This window comes from Cystoisospora suis (assembly GCF_002600585.1).
Source record: "Cystoisospora suis strain Wien I chromosome Unknown contig_1631, whole genome shotgun sequence".
Taxonomy (NCBI): Eukaryota; Apicomplexa; class Conoidasida; order Eucoccidiorida; family Sarcocystidae; genus Cystoisospora; species Cystoisospora suis.
This window is the reverse complement of record NW_027154431.1, coordinates 2,113-18,672: the sequence shown is the minus strand read 5'-3', so window position 1 is coordinate 18,672 and position 16,560 is coordinate 2,113. Positions and strand designations below refer to the sequence as shown.

The 16,560-nt window shown below is 51.0% G+C and overlaps 3 protein-coding genes across 3 annotated transcripts in view; all 3 read left to right on the top strand.

Annotated features, from left to right (window-relative positions):
* Positions 1–2,688: 2,688 nt before the first annotated feature.
* On the top strand, positions 2,689–13,705 carry CSUI_003592 (nitric-oxide synthase). The gene is made up of 11 exons (XM_068063788.1): positions 2,689–5,034; positions 5,643–5,775; positions 6,496–7,221; positions 8,239–8,375; positions 9,311–9,581; positions 10,519–10,737; positions 11,309–11,467; positions 11,992–12,206; positions 12,508–12,577; positions 13,062–13,175; positions 13,430–13,705. Exons 1-11 carry the CDS (start codon positions 3,470–3,472, stop codon positions 13,568–13,570), a joined length of 3,750 nt encoding a protein of 1,249 aa, XP_067924232.1. The 5' UTR covers positions 2,689–3,469; the 3' UTR covers positions 13,571–13,705.
* Positions 13,706–13,793: 88 nt separating this feature from the next.
* CSUI_003591 (uncharacterized protein) lies at positions 13,794–15,030 on the top strand. The gene has a single exon (XM_068063787.1). The coding sequence runs from the start codon at positions 14,195–14,197 to the stop codon at positions 14,600–14,602; it is 408 nt and encodes a 135-aa protein (XP_067924231.1). The 5' UTR covers positions 13,794–14,194; the 3' UTR covers positions 14,603–15,030.
* A 1,162-nt stretch (positions 15,031–16,192) lies between these two features.
* CSUI_003590 (uncharacterized protein) overlaps positions 16,193–16,560 on the top strand; it is a gene marked incomplete at both ends in the record, with an annotated part of 1,817 nt that continues 1,449 nt past the window's right edge. Inside the window, one exon of the mRNA XM_068063786.1 lies at positions 16,193–16,504. Within this exon, the coding sequence (XP_067924230.1) occupies positions 16,193–16,504 (312 nt within the window). The remainder of the gene's footprint in view (positions 16,505–16,560) is intronic.

The following is a 16,560-nucleotide window of genomic DNA, read 5'->3' as shown; positions in this document are numbered from 1 at the left end:
GTATCTTGTGACGTGATGGTGAGCGGGGTGGCGAGATACCTCTGTTCAGCGAAGGAAGCGTCCCTATGAGACAAAATACCTCGCTCCTCTCATGGTTCTCGTCCTCGTAGTCAACAGTAGAGCCTTCTCCTAGCAAACGGAAATTTAGCGAGTTTGTGTAGGCTTCAAGTATAAGAAGACTAGAGGACACATAAGAACTGGTTTGCAGCGGTGTCGTCTGACGTCTTCACGGGGAGCTCACCCAGTTGTTCGTCTCACACAGACAAGAGGTGTCTGTCCTGTCACGATGATGCTGCACGGCTTGCATGGCACAGACCGGCATGTATATATCTATATATGCATGCCAGTCTGTGTCTACTCCCATGCATGCATGTGAATCAAGGGCGTACGCAAACTCCAGCTGCAACGTCCTTCCTGAGTCGTTTTCGGAACTGGGTCATCATGCTCCGATCCCTCAGACACGTCTCTTTCTCCTGCCAGTGACTATCAGCTCACAATCGTTATCTGGTGCGACCCGGAAACTGCTACGCTATCTCTCCGGTATACGGCCCCGGTTTGAGTGTGGGAGTGCGGTCCATTCTGCGGAACTCTGCGCAGCCGTCCGCGTAGGTGCCGACGCCCGTAGTTGCGTCAACGGCGTCTGAGGAAGCTACATAGGTGAGCTGAGTGTGAACCGATCAGAAAGAGACTGCCGACACTTTTACTTCACTTCGGATGATGAATGTTCGTAGAGTACGCGAAGAATTGCCAGGAACGGAAACGTTCCCCATGCACCTTGACCAGAAAAGCAACACATTACTACCAAATTGTCGGGCTGCCACTAGACTTGTGGCTCGAAGGATCCTTGCAGCTGGGCTATTTCTGTGAACACAGCAAATCTTCCCAGATAAATCACATAGGCCCCCGCCCCCGATCGAGGCTATACGAAAGAAACTGCACTTTGGTCAGGCTGGAGAGGCACAGTGCCTCCCTCGGGTACTAGTTTGTGAGCAAGACTGCCCCTTACTCGCCCGCTGGGATTTTGTGATCGGTTTCCTCGTCTGGACTCTAGTCACCACACGGTAAGAGATTAACGACTTCGCAGTTGCTTCCTGTGGGCACCGCTGCTTCTCCAGTATAAAAGTCAACAAGAGAGGTACGGCCTGAGAAGAACCTATATACATTTGTAGCATAGGTGAAGGTCGTGAAGTCGAAGTCACCGCCCTCGCCGTGGATTGCCGCGGCCGTTTTCGCTACCAGATTTATAACCGAAGAGGACGTCTTCCGGCTAAACGGTGACTGGAATCTTGCTGCTGCCGGGGGATATCGTGTAGCCAACTCTCATGATAGAATCTCAAATTTGCTTTCGGAGGCTAAGCCGACTCGGACACGGGCTCTCTCGCTCCGCTCTCCGCCCACCGGTGTCTCGCTATTGAGCGAGTTCGATGGCTCGACACATGCACGGGACGACAAAGGGGGTGTCCCGCGACGACACGAACAGCCGGCCCAGTCGCTCCCCCGCTTCTAGAACTACAGATGCAGTTTTGCGAGTAGAAGAAAATGTCCATTAAAAAAGCGAGCCGAACTGACCTGGTGGGCTTCATAGCGTCAACATGTTAGGCGGAGCAAAGCACGTGTGAACCAAGTCTTTGATGAGGAAGGATTTACCGTACACACCTCGATTGTTTGCATGCAGAAGCAGCCCCAGTCATCCACTGCTGACGTCTCCTTGCAGAAGCACAGGGGACCCTACGCCGACGTGTTTACTGCAGTGCTAGATATACTACTACATAGGCTTGTCTTCTTGCTCCTGTCGTCCTCACGGCTTCCATGGTAAGTGTTACTACCTGCTGCATCTTGCCTCGTAGCCGGGGGCGTTCGGCTCCGTCTTCTTTTTCACACGAAGATACAAACACACGTTTTCGAAGCCTGTCGCGGTACATGAAAAGAACTGGCTCTCTGTCAGCTCTACCTTATCGGGCCAGCACTTTTGTCACCTGCTGTCCAATGAGTCCTCGATGACTCTCCGCACGATAAATGCTAAACCCTTTCTGTCTCGTTGAGGAACTCTAGAACTTCTTGGTAGGCGTGTCTTGTCGACTTGGTCTAAAATTTCTTCAGATGGCCTGGACTTATGCGGCCACGACTCTGTTTTGCAATTCTATTCTTTTGCTCGCACAGTGTGTGTGCTCCCATCACATCCCCCCTGCCTCTTGTCTATCATGATATAGCGGCAGTCATTATTCCTCCACCGTTTTCATCATGCCCGTCTTCCTTTCCTTGTCATGGTTCTTTTAGCCTCTTGACAGAGAGCCTTTGATACACGACTGCTGCAAGATTGATCTATCTAAGTGTTACTGCTGATACTGTATGTCTGTCTTGAAGTGTATCAACCGATGACAAAAGGATTTCTTGCTATCAGTCTTTGCCTTCTTCTGCCTCTTTTAAGAAGAGGTGTGCGTCAATTCGAGTACTTGTAACACCAGCCTGTCTTGAAGTTCTTTCCTCGGTAAAGGACAGCCTTCTATTTCAGCTTGGCAGGTGACATATGCGTGGGTATCCATACATCTAAATTTGTATATATATATATGTATATACATGTATGGATATGGCTATATATATATATATATATATATGTACACGAAGACGTACATACCTTTCTGAAGACTCTCTTTGCGGTATACATGGCGAGGGGCAATTCTCGGTCAGTAGGTCACCACCGTCTTTGTCTTCCCGTCTTTCTACATCTGCAGAGAGTCCCCTTAAGACAAAAATCTCTTGCTGTTCTTCTTTCTAACATATCAGAGATGCGCTGCCGCTTTACATGTCTAGAGAATTCTTCGTGCAGGTTGGGACTGATTCTTTGCCTCTTGGTGCTAGGTTTCGCCAACAAAAAGACCGAAGGTTTTCTTTTTCTTCTTCGTTCTTCGATTTGCGGGAGAGAAACACACTCCTTACACCGTCAGTTCGATTTCTTTCCTCTTCCTTCCTTTCCCTTGTCTCTTCCTTCTGTCTCATGTCTGACGTCTGCTATTGTTGGAATTCGATGGCAGCTCCTCGTCGTGCTTTTCTTTCCTTGAAAGGATGCTCAGACTATCCATCTCCCTCACATCTATTTGGCTTGAGCGGGTTTTTCTTCTTCTTCATCTTCCTTTCTATTAATCGCCTTCCTGCATCTCTCGATGCTCTTTCTCTTCTTCGACTACTACCAGCACGTCCAGGGTTCTCATTTCAATCATAAGCTTCGATTCAAGAGGAGTGAAGCCCCCGATGTCTGAATCCAAACCCTGAGCCTCGCAGACAAAGATGGCTTCACTCTTCTGCTTCTACCTACGAGTTTCTTTGCATTCTCTGCTGGTTTTCCTCCTCTCAAGCTGTTTTCTCGGGAGTCCTGTAGAGACGAGAAAGACACTTCGAGACGACTATTCTAGATGACTTCTTTCCTTCCCCTTGCCCTCTTTTTATCTTTCTTTCCTTCAACGCCAAGCCAATGGGTTTGAAACATCTTCCGCAATCCTGTTCTCATCTCTGTCCTTCCTTCATGTGTGACTATCTCTTACTTCTCTTACTCTCCTTTCTGTTTCTCTCCTTTCCTTGGTACTCTTTGCACGCCCAAGGTACACTATGTACCCCTAACATAGCATCGGATCCAGTCTCTGCAATTGTTCGATCGTTTTCTTTCACGGCTCTTCCCTTGTCTTCTGTAGTCCCCCCTTCCTTATCTCTCAGCTCCACTTCGTTACCGTGTCTTCTCCCTCTGTCGGGGAATCACGTTTCTTCAGTTTCATATCCTTCCACAAATCCGTCTTTTCTTCCACCCTCCTTCCTATCACTTTCAATATCCTCATTTTCTCGTAGAGGTTTGAGATCTCAGGCATGGGGTTTCGGTCTCCCGCTGTCTTCGACATTCTTGTCCCCTCTGTCTCCTTCCTTTACCTCTCTTTTGTCGGGTACGCGTGCGCACCCCTATTGTCCCTCGGGTGTATTGACAGCTGGACATCAGCTACCTTGTGTCCTTCAGCAGGATGAGAGTTCCTCAGGATCTTTGATATATTCGGCTATTACTACTAATCCTGTTTACAAAGCCCAGCGCCACCGGGGTCTCCCCTTACCTTTTCTTTGGCCCTCCTTTAAAGGAAGAGGCGAGGAAGTAGTAGGAGATCGCATGTATTCAACATGTCTGAACAAGGGTATATGTAGGCCGGTAGACACTTCGGGCCTTCACCGAAGAAGGTCTGTACGAAGGATAACGACGTTATTCTTTTCTCCGGAGAACCGGAGAATCCGATTTCTCCGGAATAAGAAGGAATCTGAAAGAGACTGTTTATTGACCTCGCCTTCAGACTTTCTTCCTCTATCGTCAAGACGGCAATGCTTGCGTCCTCAGGTTTCTATGGCAGCAGGGGGGGAGAAATCAAGCCTACTATCTGACTTTCTCTGTAGAGTACCCGAAGGGAAGCCAGAGAGGCCTATGGGGATGAATTTTCTCGGGGCTGCTCATGCACCCAACTTCCTCTCTGATGTCGCTTCCTCTCCAAGGAAGAAGAAACGACGAAGAAAGAAGGGTGAGGGCCACGACGGAGCAGATACAGGAGAAAGAGGACGCGGGGTGAGCGAGACGAGTGACTGGCAACCTGATATGAAAGAGCCGGGAGATGGGTTAAGAGAGGAGAAGGGAAGTATAGCAAGTGAGGCTGAAGAGCGACGGAAGAAGCTTATGACAGCTCTTGCGGAGTTGGATGAGGAAGCGAAAGATGGAGATGAAGAATGGTATTCGAAGTTGCGAGATAAGGTCCTCGAGCAAGCATCACTTTTCAATGAACGAGGTGCAACAGAGACAGGAATGGAGCTACATCAATTCATTTCTCCGAGCTCACGATCTCAAGCAAAGAAGCAAAGTGATATAGAACGCTTTGACCACCGGACAGGAATCAGGCGGGCCCGTGTTGAAGATGAGAGATTCAAAAACAGCAAGGCAGATGATGATACAATAGACGAGCTTGAAAGACTAACTCATGAAGAAGAAGAGCGAGAGCGCTTAGAAGAACTACGGTTGTAGGTCTCTATACCTAGCCACTTAAGCGGTCCAGAAAGCAGCTCTGTAGTAGTCATTCCTGTATGACAGTTAGGCCACGAGTGCTACTACTATCACTAGAGTTTTACGTATCGGCGTAAGCCCATGTATGATATATAATCCTGACTCGCCTGAACTGTACGTAGAGTGTAAGGAGAGATAACGTGCACGAGGTTTAGGTGTGAGTTGGCCGGCCACTCTCTGCGACACTCGGCAGACACCGGCGATCCCTTGGATAGATATGCCGATACCTGCTATTCTCCCTTGAATGACACATGAGTAGGATGTGAAGGTTCCTTTCGAGCTTCTTCCACCGTGCTTGTCTATTCACCCTTGTATACCAGGTGGATTAGGTAAGATCAGGTGTACGGCGCTAAGGTGGGTTCGGAGCCTTGTCGTCAGGGAAGACAGGCGGCCTGACTTCATGTTCCCTATTCATGATTGGAGTTATTTCCTCTAATCCTCGTGCATACTGCAGTTCCCGCAGCTATTCAGGCTCACTGTTGCATTCTCTTCTTATACGACGCCTTCTGAAGAAAGTGTACCTGCTTTCTTCCAAGAGACTTTCGTGCCTGTTACTTCCAAACAGATCGAATCCCGATAGATTCTTCAAGACGGCCAAGGAGAAAAAACGGGGAGACACCGTTCCCGAGATGTACGTGCAGACAGCAGAGCTCTGCGTCAAGAAGAACTGCTGCCCGGGGTGTGGAGCCGCTTTCCAGGTATAAGGACAACATACTGTCGAGAGGCAATCAACTCCCATCTCGGCCGTGCTTTCGTATACCGTCACATGCTTGTTTTCATTTGGCGCCTCAGCTAATACACTGCGGCAAGCCTATTTTCCACACGCATATACGGACTGAGCTCAGCCAGACGCGGCTTCACTTCCGCAGCTCCTCGGCCACTTCTTACTCGAGGGACAGAGCCCCGGTGGAAACGTCCGTCCAAACAAAGGAGACCTCATGATCTATACGGCCTAACACCTGAACTTCACTGGTCAAGACGACCAGACGAAGGTGTTTTCTTCTCTCCTCTACTTTGTGGAGTGGGGTACCCATGCCCGTAACCTGCCTTGTTTGTGTCTGGCGGTATGAGCTCTAGTGCGCCTATGTACCTGGATTAGATGCACCTCTCTGAGTACAGTACATACATACCCAAAGCTTGAAAATCTCACCCTTGTCTCGTGGAACGTGTTCACATAGGCCCTTATAAGCCTGGCTGAAGCTTCGAGGGAGTGCGGTGATATACGTGTCTGGGGACGCTGGATAGTCCTCGTCTTTTCTTGTGACTAACAGCCTTTTTTCATGGGTTTGCGGAGACAGCACAGAACATTTGAACTGCCTGCAGTTTCGCCTGTCGCGGGTGCGTGTGGTCCTTCGTTTCAAGAGCTCATATCTTGGACTTTTTCTCTCCGCTTTTGTCTGAGTTTATTCATTCCTCAGACACGGAACCCTCTTGGAGCTGGATATGTCAGTCCTCGACTGTGTGGAGAAGAGGAGTCGACAGACCCCTCAGACGTCAGTAGTCTTTCTGCTGCTTCTCTGTGTTCTTCGGCTTCTTCCCCGGGGACTCCGTTCTCTACAACAGTTGATTTGAGTGAGCCGGAGGCAGCAGAAAGAGCTTTCGCTTCTACCGGGGACGACATGGACAAGGTTGTCGCGCTTGCCAGTCGGTCCGACGGCGTCGACTTCAATACGTTTGTCCAGGCCATAGCGAAGGCAGGAGGTGTAAGCGAGGAGGAGGTGTTCGAGAAACTTCGGATCGCATGCGACTACAATGGAGATATCACAACCGATGAAGATGACGACGAGGAAGCATCAGGTCGCAAAGTGGAGGTAGGACGAGAAGGAGAAGTTGACGACAGCACCCTCGATGATATAGAAGCCGGGGACTTCGAAAAGATGGAAAGGTTAATGACCCCTGATGGAGCTGACAACCTACCAGCACTGACTGGCAGACAACGAGATATAGACAGTGATGCGGAGCACCTACAGGAGAAGGAAGAAAACACTAAAGATCCTCTCATGAAATCAGCGGCGCTTGACGGCTTGCCGCGAGACCTGGGGACAGAGACAGAGCTGACTGACCTTCCCCCTCTGCTTGAGGTACCACAGGATACGAAGGACGAGAGACCTGAGAAGACTGCCGCCGAGAACAAACAAAAGCAGGTATGCTTTAAGCAGGACATACAACGCCTTCAGTACGAGCGTGTACACGAAATGTTAAAGAGTGACTGAGTTAGTTTTCTAGTTGTGAACTGAAGTCCCGTGCTAGATCCTGGTACAAAGCACCACCGCTGCTCTTGTAACAGGATAGATGTCTTCATGCCTAGCAAGCCTTCCACAACCTAACTCCAGCTTAGACTGTCTCTTGCTCAGCCAAACCAGGCAGAAAAAGGCCGGCAACTTCTGTTTAGAGGGAGAGTTGGTATTTCTTTCTCAAGAGGAACTGGGGCCCCTCAGAACTCCTGTCCGTGCCATTGCTTTCTCACTGTCTGTATTTTCAACTTTTTGTCCCTCCCTCTCTTTCTTCTTTCCTTTCTCATGAGGTAGGTGAAACGCATGCCTGTCTATCCCCAGGTGGATGAGCTCGAGTGTACAGACCTCTGTTGTCGGTCTGGCAGGTTTAGGTAATTTTCACGCCGGTGTAGTTTTGCTTGACAGCGGCAACTGGTTACTCACAACATCCTGGCAAGTAGGATGCAGCCAGTATCGCTTTTTTACCGTATTTCAAGCTTCGCGTCCCTAGCGCTAGATGATGCATGTGGAATTGTGTCGCTACATCAGGTGACACACACCAACTTCTGTAGGTGTACTATGGCACATGGCGCAGACCATTTTATTTCGAGTATGTTCCTTCTTATTCAACGGCGTGTGGGCGTGGGTCCACCATTTCCATTCTCTTCCATGTCGCGTCACAAGAGGTCCATGAGTATCGAGCCTGAGTTCTGGAGGAAGTATCTAAGACAACAACTCACAGCCGCGCTATCTGAAAGTGATTCAACGCTTTCCTGCTAGTTGCAAGGACGCACCGCGGCTCCTTTGGAGGTGTTGTGACCAACACCGTCCGCTCTCTATTGTCTACCCCGTAGTAGAGTATCTGGTCCAAGAGCACAGTTTGATGCGAAGTGGAAACACGGCAGGGAGGCTGATTTCTCTAGAGTTTTGTGTTTAGAGAACGCTCAGGTGTTGTGCCAGAGGTGTCACGCGATTCGTGCCGGCAAAAAGATAGACGAGCGCCTTCGGGTCAAATTCTCTGGAGACGAGAAGCTGTTCCATCCGGACCGCTTCAAGCAGCTTATTGCATCTCTGAGGACTAAGAGGTAAAGTAAACAAAGAGAAATGTCTTTCCGCCGACTGTCCGCACGTTCCCGGCCTTTGTCACACCCAGGCTCGAATGCGAGTGTACAGACCCCAGCACAGGAGGGCGGAGACATTCGTACAGAAGGCGGTGTCTGTTGATAGAGACAGGGGAATGGAGACGCTTGACGTCTTGTAGATGTCTTCTTGAAAGAGAGGCGGTAGCGCATTTACACTACAGCGTCTACACGAACACAATACCGGCGAACTGGTGTACACATGCGTGGTGGGTTCTCAGTTGAAGTGCTGCATAGCTCATCCTGGGAGTGTCTACTGTAGAGTGACTCAGGACAAGAGAGGTATGACTGGGTACTTTGTCACACTTTTCTCTAAGAGGTAATCCTCTTAGTCCGCGTAGCATTCCCTCGTGCACAATAAAGGTATATAAACTTTCTATTCGGGTGCTAGTAGTCTTATGTTCTAGACTATTATACCACCGGTAATCTTATCAGACAGGACTATCTATTAGGAACTTTCTTCTGAGCTGCATACTTGAGTGCAGACGGGTTCTTCTCTAGAAGATAACTCAAATGGCGCATCGTATGGAGACAGCAGTGAAAGGAGGAGAGGTTGTCATGGAAGTGGCCTGATAGTTTCGATCCTTTCTTCTTAAGAGAGCCTTTGTATTCTCGTGTGATATCATACGGTACAGACACCCTGTGAGCAGACGAGCTTGTCTCGCGTGTCTCCATGACCAGTCAGTGTACTCACTACGAGCGCGGGGCGAAGGCGTGCGTACATATGCACTACTGGCGGCTTGTGTGCGCTGGTTCACAGCTCATATGTCCCAGTGAAGTCGTCTCTTCATATAGAGGAAGGATACATGTAAACCTGTGTACAGGTTGATCTAGTCATGCTTGTCAAGGAGACATCTCTTTCTTTTCTCCTTTGAGCACAGGTGTATTTTTCTCCTAGTACTTGACTTGACGTCTCTTGAGCTTCTTCCAGCACTTCCGGAGCTAGTCCGCGTCAATCCCTTATATGTGGCCGTCACAAAGTGCGACTTGCTTCCTGGTAGTCTTCGAAGGCCTGATGCTCCCTTCGATTCCAAAGCTGAGGGCTTCCGAACCCGTTGTGTAACTAACAGCGGTGTAGCCAGAAACTATGTCTACCGGATGATCTCAAGCGCATACAAACTGAAAGATTTCTCCGTCAAAAATGTATTCATGGTGAGCCGACCTTCAAACCGAGACAGCCAGTTATAAGGTAGCCTCTCACCCCTGCTTCAGGGTTTAGTACACATGCGTGTCACGCCCCATCGGTGAAACAACCTCAAGTACCCCAGCACGTCCAAGTACTGGCGTCACCCATTCGGATAGTGTCCCCGTCTTATGAAGGCAAAGCTTTGGATGTTGTGGAGGACCTGTGTCCTACTACAGTGGAGTGGGACAGACAAATGAGAAAGGCAGTTCACGAAGGTGTTTCTTTCTGTGGTTAGCAGCACGTCATTTCTTGATCCGAAGCAAGTTCGATTGTTCTAGATCAGACATACAACTAGCGTCCGGCGTCGTAGATTACTGCCTGGAGATCTGCTTCCTAAAGTGCGTTTTGACAGGAGAAAGAAAAAACGAGTCGCTCGACGCAACCACACAATACTCTATCTTTGAAGGGTTCGCCCCGGTTGTTGTCGTTCGGTAGGCCTCTGATTTCCGAACATAGTGCGAGTCCTCTATAACAAGAGGCTGTGGGTGAGTGAACAACAGTGCCTGCACTCTGCTTTCAACTTCGAACGTCCTCGTAGATTATGCATTTCTCTCCTTGACCCATACTAGTAAGTCGTTCTCACATACACTTCAAATCCCTCGCACACACAAGTATCTGCGTGCCTCTAAAACGTCTATATATAAGCACACACTCCAGAAAACAGAAGTTTTCTAACCCTTCTCGTCGCCGTCTGGGGCGCATGGTCTACTCAAGACAGTGTCTTCCTTGATGTGGTCACTCGTAAGCTGGTTTCTTCGCCGCGGTCGCCAGCTTTCATTTCGCGTATGCTGTAGGAGTTTCTTTCTTCTCATAATCCAGTACAGGCTTGTATGGTCCTATCTCTGTATAGCCACGTAATAGCGTATTGTATCAACCTTTCGTTCTTTTTCCCGACTCTCTCAGATCAGCAATAAGTCCGGCGCCGGTTTGACGCATTTGATCAATGAGCTAGGAAAAGAAGCTTCAAGGCGTCGTCGACCTGTGTACATGATTGGTGCGGCTAATGCGGGAAAGTCGTCTTTTCTTAATAAGATTCTAGCGAAAGCTCACTCCCATGAGAGGGAAGAGCATGGAAAGAGAGACGGCGCACAAGCAGATGGACCCGGGAATGCCTGTGCTGCTGTAAGTCTCCCGGTGTCCCAGTCCCCCAACCCGGGGACCCGGACACGGGGACGAAGTGGCCGCGTGAGACCATTTGTTGATAGCCATTGAAGACGGGGAATCTAAGCAGTTTACGTCAATGAAGAAGCGGAGGTGAAAAACTTGTTTTTGTAGCACGTAGGCATACACTGCGATGACTGACACACATTTCCTCTGCGTCAAAGGAAGAGGTGCAGACAAGGAGACGAGAGATACAGCGACACTAAAGCCCATGCGTGAGAAGTGTCGTCCTTCACCAAGCCTGAGAGTAGTAAATGGTTCTTTTGTTATTTCCCGCCAGTATTCGCCATCGCTGTGGACATCTCTGCTGGTGAGTGCCTGTTATCTGAGCCCACTTCCAAACACAGTAAAGCTAGCTTGGTCACGAAAGCTGTCCCTGACTCTTCTGCGAACTGCCTCGCCTCTTCCTGTTTCCGCGGATTCCCCCGTGTTCTCCTACCCTCCAACTTGAACAAAACCCCGCTTGGCGTGTGCAGCCTCCGAGATCAAGTGCCAGCATGTTTGATCTGAAAGTGTTGTGTTGCTGCATCAGAGAAAGCCACGGCTGAAAGGAGCCAAAGCAGCAGCAGCGGCGTGTCCTTTGCCTGGGACGACTTTAGATTTCATTCCTCTCTCCGTCAATAAGTCCTGGAAGATCATCGACACGCCTGGAATCTTTCTTAAAGGCAACTACTCGACTCTCCTAACGCAAGTTAGCAAAGCGATCACATAGATATCTCCGTACAACCAGGACAGAGGGCTAGGAACCTTGGTAGATCAAAGAGCTTACACTCAATCGGAGCAGCTTAAGGCTGGCGCGTGTCCGAGGTGGCAGGGCATCGTCGTGACAGGGAGCATTTTGCCACTTGCTAGGTATCAGCGTGCACGCAGACTTCACGTGTGTATCACGCGTCACAAGCATCCCGTGCTTCATTGTGTATGTAGACCGGTATGGGCCTGTTGGGTCAAGATAGCGGTGCAACTGAGACGAATACCTGGGACGGATCTCTTTATCTTTTTGTTTCCTTTAGTTTGCAATGCACGCTGGAAACGTATTTCTGAAGTGTATGGTCATCGTCCCACGTAGTATCTTGCAACTTGTCCCAGGCACTACGCCCCGAGGCGCTGGGGGAGTTAGTAAGCTAAGTCAGGGGAAGGCTCTTCGTCAACACCCAGGCCTTTTTAGAATAGTGTCCAGTGTTATTTACCCGTATGTCGTTCTCGTTTTTGTCTCAGGAAGAGCTTCAAGCCTCGCTGCCCACTGCCGCCCTCCACCTGTCATCAGCTAGTATCGCTGAAGGTCATGGGGTCTGGTTGGGGGGACTGGCGCGCATCGAACTAGTTAGCAGTCAACGCTGCTTTTTCTCCTTTTTCGTCAGTCGTTCCCTCTTGCTCCGGCCTTTCACCAAGAGCCAAAGCGCTCACGAAGAGAGGCTGGCACTGCAGAGAAGGTCAGTTGGTAGACTACCAAGAGGGAAATTCAGTTGAAGAGCACTGTAGACCTGCCGCCTGATATCTTCACGCGCTTTTACGGGTGGCCAGTGCTGAGCGCTAGCAGCTCCCCGCCCTCGGAGCAAAGAGCACGTGGCGCACTATCGCTCATGCCTTTCTAGGCCGACCCGCGTCTGTTTTTTGCGGCTTCTCTGTAGTGGGGAGAGGAACAGTCGAGAGCCCCTCCGACACCGCTTTGCCCATCACCGTTGCAGTCTGCAGTGCCGGTAACAGCTGTGCCCCTCTGTCCTCTCGATACAGGCGTCTCTTCCCTCCATTCTCCCCTGACAGAATTGCTGCTCTGAGTCCGCTAGCCCCGATAGACTTTGAGGTGAGTAAGGCAACACTGCCGGGAACCAAAGTACGTAAACCAGCATCTCGTCATCCGTTGGCTGTCCTAGTAAGAACACGTGCTCAGTAGTCGTATGCATGAATTAAAGGGTCCTGAGCAAATGCAGCTTCCCCACTGAAGCTCCACTCCGAGACCAGCAGCAACAGCGCGCGCTCAGAGAAGCGGTTTCGAAGCGCGTGGAAACCTCCTAACGTAACACTGTGCGCAACCAATGAGGTACGTAAACCAGTGGGCCCCCCCCCCCTTGGTCTCGCTACCCATCAGTGGAGACTGGATCAAAGGGGCAGGGGGAAAACATCAGCCGACTAACGACGGGAGCAGATTACCCCACTCAACGCACTTGCTTAGCCAACCTGCGGAAGCCCCGAAGAAAACATTCCCTTAGAGGCCGGCGATTGACCTGGTGAGACTGTTAGAGAATTCGGGTTGTCCAGAGTGTTCCCGTTGGTGTTTGTGAACACAGGTGGGAGGCCGGGGATGGCAGGAAACCGCCGCAGACATTGTGATTTGTGGCCTCGGCTGGATCAGCGTCACGGGTTGCGGCCCGCTTCGGATCCGTGTAAACGTACCCGAGGAAGTGAGCTTCTGGTTGCAACTGGAGCCTCTGTTTCGCCCCCAAGCAGCCCCGTGGATAACAGAGATCAGTGTAGAGTTTCCTGTGCTCAGAATTTCGAGCTGTTACGTATGCATAATAATCGCCACAAAGAAAACGACGGGATCCGCCAGCGTCAGGCACCCCAGGGTTCTCTGTCACGCTAGGGCGGGGCACCGGCAGAAAACCCACATGAAACTGGCGCCGCGTATCCCTGCGTGTTCACGAAATGCTTTCAGGTTAGCGTCTACCAGCGGCCACCGCTAGTACCTTGGGCAATTCGGTCGTGTCGGGCTATTTCGACAAAGGCGCTGCAAAAGAACGTGGATAGGCAGGTTTCCGTTAGAAAGAGTGCGAACAATGTGACGCGACGCCGCTGATAGAAAATCCGTCCGTACTCTTCTACAACGGCTGTCTCTCTAAGTTGCAGAACGCCGGATAGCATCAACGGTGGCTCTCATTTCGCTCAAGACGACACCGAGCGAGTGTCACTACCGCTCTGGCGAAGAAAAGACACAGGTCACACACACGGGTTTGCTAAAAAACGCACTACCCTTCCCGGTTGAGAGCCCAATAAAGCCGACAGGCACAAAAACGCAGGGACGAAAAGATTCTCCACGGGAATATCAGTATATGCCAATATTAGGAAGACCGGAAAGCCAGTCGAACTGATTGCCTCGATACATGTCGAGCCGGCCCATCCCGGCAGGATGCTGAACTGACTCGGGGTCCACCTGCACAACACCAACCATGCCCGGCAAGAAGTTTGTCCGGGGATTATTCGAGTGCTGGAGAATCGCAGCTCTTTGGTGCAGCGCGGACACCCCCGAGCCTTGGTTGATTCCCGCGCTTGAAACTGACTGTCGCATCGACCCGATCGGGTGCTGCATCTGACGCGGTTTCGCGGAGTCGAGCAGCCGTAGCTTGTCGGCCACTTGCACCTCCGGACCTGTGTGAAGCTGATCTCCCGTGCGACGGCCAGTACCACGCAAATTTACAGCGGCATGGTCCGAAATGGCAGGATCGCCACGGCGTTGGTCAGAGTACAGTCTAGCCGGACTGTGCGGCACTTCTTCAAGCTCAACCGTCCCGGCTGTGCGATTGGTCCCCCCGCTGGCGTCGAGAGACTCAGAACCCGCTTGAAGAATGTTACGTGGCTCACCGGGGCCCGAAGTCGTCGTGGCGAGGTCACCTGCATCAGGATCCTGAACTGGGTCAGACGCAACTCCGCTAACTCCGACAGCACAGGACAACCACATTACCGAGAAGATAAAAGTAAACAGAACGACCTGTCTGCGGAGACGGCAGTCCCCGTCCGAGGTGACTGCTCGAAGTTTTTGACCTCGTCGATCGTGATGAACCATCATGACGAGAAAGGAAGCACCAGCAGACGGAGGCATTTTAGTCGCTGAAACGGGCCCCAGCTGTAGGTTGGTACACCGCCGAAGAAAGAAAGACTTCTCACGAGAAACAGAAAGACCCAACAAACATCGGAGAACGACAAAAAGTGGTTGTCGAGGGTGCAAAAGAGCTTGTAGAGACGTCACGCGCGTTCCGCGGACTGAATTCCGCCGACGAAGGCGCGCGTTCTCAGGTTCCTGGGGGAAAGTCGTTAGGCAGGGTTTGAGGAGCTCAAACCGTCGACGTAACCTGCTGCGACTTAGTCCTTCCCACATGGAGCCGCGTGTTCGTTAGTCCGCGTGTCTCTTGTGCCTGTAAAAACCTCAGCGTTCAGCTCGCTTTCTTCTCTCCAGAAAGTACAGGAACCTACCAGGATTTATCCTTCCTGGTATTCTGAGGCTGTGCTGTTTCCCCATAGGTATATAGGACGAGTGCTGAGATACCTGCAAACTCCACCATTTGCCGGCGATAGCCCAGAAATACGGTTTTGTTCCGCGGTACTGATGCAATTGTGCAACTGCACCCCCGGAGGAGGGAGAAACATTGCCACCCCTGTCCTGCGTGCGCCGACGACGAAGCAGCTTACCCGACGCAGCACCCAGCACCAGTTCTTGCTATCTGTTCTACCAACGAAGATCGGAAGTGTCCGTAAGACTGCCGGACGTTCGATGAATCGGAACGTGATGACACGGTTAGCACTCGTCAAGTGGAGTGGGCACTCACAGAGAAAGAGCGTTCCAAGCTCCCGCACAGGCCTTACCAGTATCGACTGGGGAACCGCAAAAGCACGGTGCAGTTTTGCAGTCGAGAAGGATGTCTGGGGTTCAGGGTCGCTGCCTGGTGCGTGCTATGGCAGGGCTCAGTACAGGAAGAATGTGGGACTGACACAGTCCACTTTCCACGGACTCTCGCGCCAAAGAGCCAGTGGGATGCGCCCTGTGTCGTGGCACAGCGGCATCCGCAAGCCCGAAAGCTTTTCGGTCGATTGGCTTCTCTTTCAGCGCCGTGATACTAGCTATCGAGGAAACAGTACGCAGGACAACCACGAGGAACATACTACCTTTTTAGTTGAAACCGAGAAGATCCGACCTGGCTGGCGGAAGTCCTCACGGACAATTTCGTCAAGGACAGTATACAGCGGCGATCAGAGAGCAGACCAGATAAGGACGTGCTAAGGGAAGAGGCCGCAAGGGGCCCTTGGTGCCAATACGTACCGAATGGAAAGTATCGATGGAAGAGGTGCCCCCCGTTGAATAAAGCCACTCACCCACGTGATGAGGCACAGAATAGCGCCTTCTCTGCGTGGTGACTCCGTTCGCGTTTAGGTAACTTCTCGAGCTGCCCAAGTTTTCAGCTGCGGTTTCCATCGCAGACCACCGGTGCAGGGCCTCGAGCTGATGCTGCAGATCTAGCTAGCTACAGAGTGGAACCGCAACAAGATTGCACCGTTCGAGCAGAGCGGTCGGCTTCGACACGAATACACAATCAGGTGAAGTATCATCTGACCACTTACTTTTTTTTTGTTCGTTGCTGCGTGAAACCTGCTTCGCCCTTTTGTTTAAGATCAGTCGCCTGTTGCCGGTCAGATTTTACTCGTCATAATGGGTCTCCCAAAATGTTTCGGGGGGCGTGTCAGCCTTTCCTTCCTCGTCTTCCTCGGTACACTTGCTGTCGTCCTTGGACCAGTTTCTTCCGAACTCGAGGACAGACACTTGCAAGTTGACACACCTTCAGAACAACGGCTTCTGCAAGAGGAAGACGGTAAGGACAAGGAAGAAGGCGATGACGAATCTCCGGGTTTGCTAGAACAGGCTCGTGAAAAAGCGGATGATCTCAAGGAAGGGGTGAAAGATACTATGAGCGCGGCTGGAGAAAAGATCAAAGATGCGAGCGGAACAGTGAAAGACTATGTAGTCGGTAACGATGAAGACGAGAACCCTGAGGAGGAACAGGATAAGGAGGATGAGAA